Source organism: Melospiza melodia, chromosome 30 (assembly GCF_035770615.1).
Source record: "Melospiza melodia melodia isolate bMelMel2 chromosome 30, bMelMel2.pri, whole genome shotgun sequence".
Taxonomy (NCBI): domain Eukaryota; kingdom Metazoa; phylum Chordata; class Aves; order Passeriformes; family Passerellidae; genus Melospiza; species Melospiza melodia.
The window spans coordinates 735,439-744,096 of record NC_086223.1 but is presented as its reverse complement, the minus strand read 5'-3'; the positions used below and the strand labels follow the sequence as shown (position 1 = coordinate 744,096).

General features: G+C 54.5%; 1 protein-coding gene across 1 annotated transcript; it reads left to right on the top strand.

The window, feature by feature from the left end:
- The first annotated feature begins 237 nt into the window (after positions 1–237).
- LOC134430781 (homeobox protein Hox-B13-like) lies at positions 238–4,939 on the top strand. Its single transcript, XM_063178664.1, has 5 exons — positions 238–269; positions 526–610; positions 1,823–2,252; positions 2,541–2,582; positions 4,668–4,939. The coding sequence occupies exons 1-5, from the start codon at positions 238–240 to the stop codon at positions 4,937–4,939; spliced, it is 861 nt and encodes a 286-aa protein (XP_063034734.1).
- The last annotated feature ends 3,719 nt before the right edge of the window (positions 4,940–8,658 follow it).

Genomic DNA, 8,658 nt, shown 5'->3' with positions numbered 1-8,658 from the left:
GATTGGTAAAAAAGGGAGGAATTGGCGAAAAGGGAAAAAGGGGAGGAATTGGCGAAAATGGGAGGAATTGGGGGTAAAAAATGGGGGGAGATTGGTAAAAAAGGGAGGAATTGGCAAAAAGGGGAGGAATTGGGAAAAATGGGAGGGATTGGCAAAAATGGGAGGAATTGGGGGTAAAAATGGGGGGGGATTGGTGAAAATGGGAGGGATTGGTAAAAATTGGATGAATTGGCGAAAATGGCAGGAATTAGAGAAATTAGGAGGAATTGGTAAAACTGGGAGGAATTGGTAAATGGGAGGGATTGGTAAAAAATGGGAGGGATTGGTAAAAAATGGGAGGAATTGGTAAAAAATGGGAGGAATTGGTAAAAAACGGGAGGAATTTCCAGACTCCCATGACCCCAGACGGGCGCGGAGGTTTCGGGGCAGCGGAGCCCGGGCGGTCCCGGGTATTTGGGGTATTTCAGGTGCGGGCGCTCTCGCACTGCCAGGAAATGAAATTTCCCTCTCGCTCCTGAATTTCAGGGCCCCGGGCGAAGCGCCGTCCCCACGGGGGCGGAATTTTGGGGATTTTGGGGTTTTGGAGGGCAGGAACCCCGAGGAGGGGCAGGTGAGCCCCCCTGGATCCGACTGTGAACAAACCATCAAAAAAGTCTAAAATTAAAAATTAAAAATGAAGGCGGTTTTAACCCCAGTGCGGATTTTTCCACCCTGGGCCTGCCATTCCTGATTGTGCCGTTCTTTGCCTTTTCTCCCTTCTTTTTACCCCATTTCCCCACCTCTGCCTTCCCCGCACCATTTTTAATTTTTATTTTTATTTATGTTTTTATTTATTTTATTTTTTTAATATTTTTTATTTTTTATTCTTTATATTCTATTTCTATTTTTTAATCTTTATTTTACTATTATTTTTGAATATTTATTTTTATTCCTTATTCTCTATTCTTCATTTTATATTTTTATTTTTAATTTTATTTTTTATTCTTTATTTTTTATTCTTTTCATTCTATTTTATTTTATTTTATTTTATTTTATTTTTATTTTATTTTATTTTATTTTATTTTCTATTATTTTTTTATTTTAAATTTTCTATATTTATTTTTAAATTTTTTTAATCTTTATTTTTTATTTTTATTTTTTATTTTATTTTCTTTTTTTTATTTTTTTATCTTTATTTTTTTTTAATTTTTTTTTTAATCTTTATTCTTTATTCCTTTTTTATTTTTTTTTTTATTTTTTCTTTCCGAGCCACCTCCGACTCTCGGGCGGCAGGAGGGGTCCCCCCCCTCCTCCTCCTCCTCTTCCTCCTCCTCCTCCTCCTCTCCCTGCCAATAAAACCATTTTCGCAATTTCTCCAGCTCTTTATTGACACCGCCGCATTTTTATTTATTTTTTTTTTTTTTCCCCGGTGCGGGGCTGGATTTTTCCCCTTTTTTCCCCCCTCCCTCCCCTTTTTTCCCCGTTATCCACCAACCAACGCTCGAACCTCCTCCCGTTGCGTCAGGGGGGCGGCTCGGGGCCTTTTAAACCAGCCGGGACCCCCGCGGGCAGCGCCGGTGCCTCGGAGCGGCCTCTCCGCTTCCCGTTCCCGTCCCCGTTCCCTTTCCCGTCCCGTTCCCGTCCCCGTTCCCCATGCCCCGGGCCCCGCCGCGCCCCCCATGCAGCCCCCGGGCCTCGAGGGGCTCCTGGCTCCGGGCGGCGCCTTCGGGGCCGCGCAGCCCCGGCCGCTCCTTCCTCCCGCTCCTCCTCCTCCTCCTCCTCCCGCTCCTGCCGGTGCCGCTGCCGGTGCCGGTGCCGGGATGAACCCGGCTTCCCCGCGGAGCCGGAGCCGCCCAAGGCCCCGCCGGGCTCGGCCCCGCTGCCCTACGGCTGCTTCGGGGGCGGGGGGTTCTACCCGTGCCGGGCGGGCCGGGGCTCGCTCAAAGCCGGCCCGAGCCCCCCGGGGCCCTTCGCGGGCACCGCCGAGAAATTCCTGGAGGCGCCCGCGGGCGCCGAGGAGTTCCCGAGCCGCCCGGGCGAGTTCGCCTTTTACCCGGGCTACGGCGCGCCCTACCCGCCCGTGCCCGGCTACCTGGACGTGCCCGTGGTGCCCGCGCTGGGCGAGGCGCGGCCCGAGGCGCTGCTGGGCCCGGACGGGGCCTTCGGGGGGTGCCCCCAGCCCTGGGGGGCGCTGGGCGCGGGCTGGGCCGGCCAGAGGTGCTGCCCCAAGGAGCAGGGCCCGGCCGCCTTCCTGCTCAAGCCGCACTTCGCAGGTACCGAGGGCACCGAGGGGTTAAACCGGGCCGGGGGCAGGGGGGGCTGCGGTCCGGGGTTAACGGGAACCGGGTTTAGCCCGGGTTTGGGCTCTGGGTCAGGGTGAAACCCGGCCGCCTTCCTGCTCAAGCCGCACTTCGCAGGTACCGAGGGCACCGAGGGGTTAAACCGGGCCGGGGGCAGGGGGGTGAGGGCACGCAGGGCTTAAACCGGGCCGGGATTAGCGCAGGTTTGGGGTCTGGGATTAGCGGGAACCGGGTTTAGCCCGGGTTTGGGCTCTGGGTCAGGGTTGAACCCGGCCGGGCTCCTGCTCAAGCCGCACTTCGCAGGTACCGACACGGCAAGGCACGGGTTAAACCGGGCCGGGGTAGGGAGGGGTTAAACCGAGCTGGGGTTAGAGCGGTCTGGGCACCGGGGTTAACGGGAACCGCGTTTGGCCTGTGTAGGGGTTAAACCGAGCCGGGTTTAGCGCGGGTTTAGCTCTGGGTCAGGGTTAAACCGAGCCGGGTTTAGCGCGGGTTTAGCTCTGGGTCGGGGTTAAACCGAGCCGGGTTTAGCTCTGGGTCGGGTTTGGGGCAGGGGGATTTGGGCTCTGGGCTGGGTTCAGGGTTGGGGAGTTCGGGATGTGCTGGGAAGGTTGGGGGCACAAAACAATGATAACAACAATAATGATGATAATTATAATAATGACGATAATTGAGCTTAACTGAATTTATCGCGGCCGTTTCTAACTCCGAGCACGGAGGCGGAAGGTGATCGATGGCGGCTCGAATGATCGTTTATCGGAATTCAGATTACCATTTATCAGAATCCGAGTGATCATTTATCAGAATCCAAGCCATCGTTTATCAGAATTCAAATTATCATTTATGGGGTTCGAATGATGGTTTATCGGAATTCAGATGATCATTTCTCAAAATTCAAGTGATCGATTATCAGAATTCCAGCGATCACTTATCGGAATTCAAAGGATCATTTATGGGGGTCCAGAGGATCATTAATTAGAATTCAAGTGATCATTTATGGGGGTTCAGATGAGATATTGTGGGGTTCAGAAAATGACATTCAGGGTCCATTCTCGGGGGTCCCCGGTGACGTTTCCGGCTCCCCAGGGTGGAAAAGTTCAAAAATGCGGGAATTAAACCCAAACCTTGAAATACCGGCAGGGAGAACACAGAACCTCAAAAATTTTAACTGTCGAGAGGGAGAACGCAGAGCTTCAAAATCTTTCAATATCTAGAGGGAGAATGTAGAAATTTAAAGTATTTGAATATCGAGAGGGAGAATGTAGAACTTCAAAATCTTTAAATACCAAGAGGCAGAATATAGACTTAAAATTTTTTAAATATCAAAAGGGAGAACACAGGACTTAAAAAACTTTCAATGCCAAGAGAAAGAACACAGAATTTAAATGTTTTTAAATGCCAAGAGGGAAGGTATCGAGCTTTAAAACCTTTCAATATCAAGGGGAAGAATATAGAAAATAGGTTTTTTTTAGAGATGGAGAGGGAGAATGGAGAATTTCGAAACCATTAAATATCAAGAGGCAGAACATGGAAATTAAATAATTTTCAATATTTGGAGGGAGGATTCGGATCTGGGAAACCTTTCAATGGCAGGAGGGAACAATTTCAAACCTGGGTGGGGCCGGGCCGGGTTTGGGGGGCTTTGGGGGCCGCAGTGACCCCACTGTGACCCCGCTCTGTCCCTCTGTGTCCCCCGTGTCCCCGCTGTGCCCCTGTGCCCTCGCTGTCCCCCGGTGTCCCCTCTCTGTCCCCCGTGTCCCCGCTGTCCCGTTACCTGCTCTCTATCCCCCCATGTCCCACGATCCCCCGCCGTGTCCCGCTGTCCCTTCTATCCTCCGTGTCCCCCCGTGTCCCGCTGTCCCTCCATGTCCCCGCTGTCCCCTCTGTCCCCGCTATCCCCCCGTTATCCCCCCGTGTCCCCGCTGTCCCCGTGTCCCGTTATCCCCCCATATCTCCGTGTCCCCGTTATCCCGCCATGTTCCCACTGCCCCCTCTCTATCCCCCCATATCCCCTCTATCCCCCCGTGTCGCCCCACGTCCCTCCGTGTCCCGCTGTCCCCCCTTTATCCCCCCGTGTCCCCCCCGGTGTCTGTCTGTCCCCTCTATCCCCGCTGTCCCCCCGTGTCGCCCCGTGTCCCTCCATGTCCCGCTGTCCCCTCTATCCCCCCGTGTCCCCTCTGTCCCCGTGTCCCCGCTGTCCCCTCTAACCCCCTGCTGTCCCCTCTATCCCCCCGTGTCCCCGCTGTCCCCTCTATCCCCCCGTGTCCCCGTGTCCCCTCTATCCCCGCTGTCCCCCCGTGTCCCCGCTGTCCCCTCTAACCCCCCGCTGTCCCCGCTGTCCCCCCGTGTCCCCCCGTGTCCCCCCGCTGTCCCCCCGTGTCCCCGCAGAGGGCTCCGCGCCGTGCCCGGCCGAGGGCTGCTCGCTGTCGCTGTCGCTGCGGCGGGCTCGCAGGAAGCGCGTTCCGTACAGCAAGGGGCAGCTGCGGGAGCTGGAGCAGGAGTTCGCCCGCGGCCGCTTCATCACCCGCGAGCGGCGCCGCAAGATCGCGGCGGCCACGCGGCTGAGCGAGCGCCAGATCACCATCTGGTTCCAGAACCGCCGCGTCAAGGACAAGAAGGTGCTGGCCAAGGGCAAGGCGGCCGCCAGCGCCGCGCCCTGAGGGGCTCCGGGCCACCGGGACCCCTCGTTTGGCACCGGGATCCCCGCCTGGCACCGGGACACCGCGACCCCCACAGGCCCCGGCACCGCCACTTGGCACCGGGACCCCTCATTTGTCACCGGGACACTGGGACCCCCACTTTGCACCGGGACCCCTCATTTGGCACCGGGATCCCCGCCTGGCACCGGGGCGCCCACGGGCACCGGGGCACCCATCGGCACCAGGGCGCTGCCGCTCCCGTGTGGTACCGGGATCCCCCGTGTGGCACCGGGACCCCCCATTTGTCACCGGGACACCGTGACCCCAACAGGCCCCGGCACCGCCACTTGGCACCGGGACCCCTCATTTGTCACCGGGATCCCCGCCTGGCACCGGGGCATCGGGACCGTCGCGTGGCACCGGGACCCCTCATTTGTCACCGTGATCTCCGCGTGGCACCGGGATATCACCACCCCCGCCTGGCACCGGGACCCCCGTGTGGCACCGGGAGCCCGGCTCGACACCGGGACTCCCCCGTTTGGCACCGGGACATTGGGACTCCCCTTTGGCACCGGGGAACCCCGCATGGCACCAGGGCACCGGGACCCCCGCTCGGTATCGGGACCCCCATTTGTCCCCGGGCAGTGAAGGGCACACCGTGACCCCGATCTGGCACAGGGACCCCCCGTTTGTCACCAGATTCCCCGTTTGGCACCGGGACACCGGGACCTCCGTTTGGCACGGGGACCCCCCATTTGTGACCCCCGGGTGAGGGGACACTGGGACCCCGTTTGTCACCGGGACCCCCACTTGTCCCCGGTGGGGTGAGGGCACACCGGGACCCCCCCGTCTGTCACCGGGACAGTGAAGGGGACACCTGGAGTTTGTCACCGGGACCCCCCGTTTGTCACCGGGACACCGGGACCCCCTTTTGCCACCGGGACCCCCAGTGTCCCCTGTGGGCTGAGGGGACACTGGGAGCCCCCGTTTGTCACCAGGACCCCCCCGTTTGTCACTCGGTCCCCCGTTTGTCACCGGGACCCCCAAAAGGAGGGGACCGTCCCGTCCCCTGTGCCCGGCACCTCCCAGAGCGTTCCAAAGACCCCAAAGCCCCAAAATCCCCTGAATTCACCCCAAACCACCCCAAAAATCCCCCGAATTCACCCCAAACCAACCCAAACCCCAAAAATCCCCCGAATTCACCCCAAACCCCAAAATCCCCCGAATTCACCCCAAACCACCCCAAACCCCAAAATCCCCCGAATTCACCCCAAACCCCAAAATCCCCCGAATTCACCCCAAACCACCCCAAACCCCCAAAATCCCCTGAATTCACCCCAAACCCCAAAATCCCCTGAATTCACCCCAAACCACCCCAAAAATCCCCTGAATTCACCCCAAACCAACCCAAACCCCAAAATCCCCCGAATTCACCCCAAACCCCAAAATCCCGCGAATTCACCCCAAACCCGCTCCCGGCCCTGCGGCACAATCCGGGGTTTGAAAACAACAAAAAGGTTTTAAAAAAATCCCCCAAACCCGGGCAGGATGGGCAGGGGCACATCCGGGGGGGATCAATAATCAAATTAACCGCGCGCTAATTAATTAATTACTTCCAGAAAACCGAATGTACAGGACATGCTATGACCGATGTAGGCACCCATTTATAAAGGCACGTACTGCTTTTATTATTATATATTATATTATTATTATTATTATTGTTGTTGTTGTTTTAATTTTTCCGAGCGTTTCCATATAAAAAATTCCACATGCACATATTCAGCTTTATTTCACCTTTTTTTTTGTGTTTTGCGATTTTCTGTATCCTTGTTCTGCCGATGTGTAAATGCACGATTGAAGGCGCTGTAGCCCTGCGTGGATATATCAAAAATATAAAAATATACTCGGAAAGAAAAGGTGTATAAACATTTATAACCCGCAAAAATCCGTTTTCATCGCTGGTGTTTTTATACGGTTAAACCCTGCTTTGGTTTGTGCTGAAATCCTGGGATTTGCACCCGTAAAATTTAATTTTTTTTGCCTTTTTTTGATGCAGATTTTTCGCCTCGCGTGCACTGAGAGGAATCCCCACATAAAAACAAAATTATTTGGGTTGGTGCTGGAGCAGCGGAGTAAATGGGGTGAAATGAAATATATAAATTAAATATATTGGGATTTCCCTTTTTTAAAAAAATTATTTTTTATTTTATTTTCATTTTATTTTCTTTTTTTTTTAAATTTTTTTATTTTCTCGGCTCTTTCCCGGTCTGGGGCTGGCAATTCCTTTGTTCCACATCTCGCTGTTTCAAGGCCGAGACTCACCTTTCAACCCACCTGAAATTCCCTAAAAATCCTCTCAAAAGGCGAATAAACTCCACAATTTCCACCCCAAATTCTCCTTTTCCCCCCATTTTTTTCCCTTATTTAGAAATTCCAGGTTTCCAGCCACATTTTGCCCTAAATAATGATAATTTCAGGCTGGTTTTTGTTGAATAAAGGATGTATTGAATATTTGGCAGATTCCCGAGGAGCGGAGCCGGCCGTGCTCCCCGTTGGGTTTTTCCCATTTTCCCCATTTTTCCCATTTTTCCCCGTTTTCCCCATTTTTCCCATTTTCCCCCATTTTTCCCATTTTGTCCATTTTTCCCATTTTTCCCATTTTTCCCCATTTTTCCATTTTTCCCCAGATTTTTCCTCCCTGCAGGAGCGAAACCTTTCCCTGGTGACGTCACAACCCTGAACAGCCAATGGCCGGGCGTTGTGAGATATTGCGTCACACATGAGGCGTGGGTGACGTCATAAGTCCCGCCCCAGTCCTCTCCGTGACCCCAAACTGGGCTCGAACTGGGAAACTGGGATGGCTCAAACTGGGAACCATGGCTCAAACTGGGAGCTGTGGATCAAACTGGGAAACTGGGCTCAAACTGGGAGCCTGGGATGGCTCAAACTGGGAGCTGTGGCTCAAACTGGGATCCGTGGCTCAGACTGGGATCCGTGGATCAAACTGGGAGGCTGGGATGGCTCAAACTGGGAGACTGGGGTGTTTCAAACTGGGATCTGTGGCTCAGACTGGGGTGGCGCAAACTGGGAACCGTGGCTCAGACTGGGACCTGTGGCCCAAACTGGGAGACATGGAACAAACTGAGAAACTGGACTCAAACTGGGAGCTGCGGATCAAACTGGGAAGCTGGGCTCAGACTGGGCTCAAACTGGGAGCTGTGGCCCAAACTGGGAGCCATCACTCAAACTGGGAGCCTGCAATGGCTTAGACTGGGAGCCATGGCCCAAACTGGGAGATATCGATCAAACTGGGAGCCTGGGGAGGCTCAAACTGGGATCCGTGGCCCAAACTGGGAGCCCTGGCTCAGACTGGGAGACTGGGATGGCTCAGACTGGGAGCTCTGGCACAAACTGGGAGATATCGATCAAACTGGGAGCCGTGACTCAAACTGGGAATCATGGCCCAAAATGGGAGACAGGATGGCTCAAACTGGGAGATATCGATCAAACTGGGAAACTGGGCTCAAACTGGGAGCCGTGGCTCAAACTGGGAGCCGTGTATCATACTGGGATCCTGGGATGGTTCAAACTGGGATCCGCAGTTCAGACTGGGACATATGATCAAACTGGGAGGCTGGGATGGCTCAAACTGGGAGCCGTGGATCAAACTGGGATCCGCAGTTCAGACTGGGACATATGATCAAACTCTGAGCCATGGATCAAACTGGGGAACTGGGCTC

Bases quoted from the DNA above. Each gene is read 5' to 3' on its own strand.
- LOC134430781 (XM_063178664.1), top strand. From the start codon at position 238: ATGGCAGGAATTAGAGAAATTAGGAGGAATTG. The intron at 611-1,822 runs GTGAGCCCCCCT...TTCCCCGCGGAG, and splicing joins GGAACCCCGAGGAGGGGCAG to CCGGAGCCGCCCAAGGCCCC. The intron at 2,583-4,667 runs GTACCGACACGG...GTGTCCCCGCAG, and splicing joins GCTCAAGCCGCACTTCGCAG to AGGGCTCCGCGCCGTGCCCG.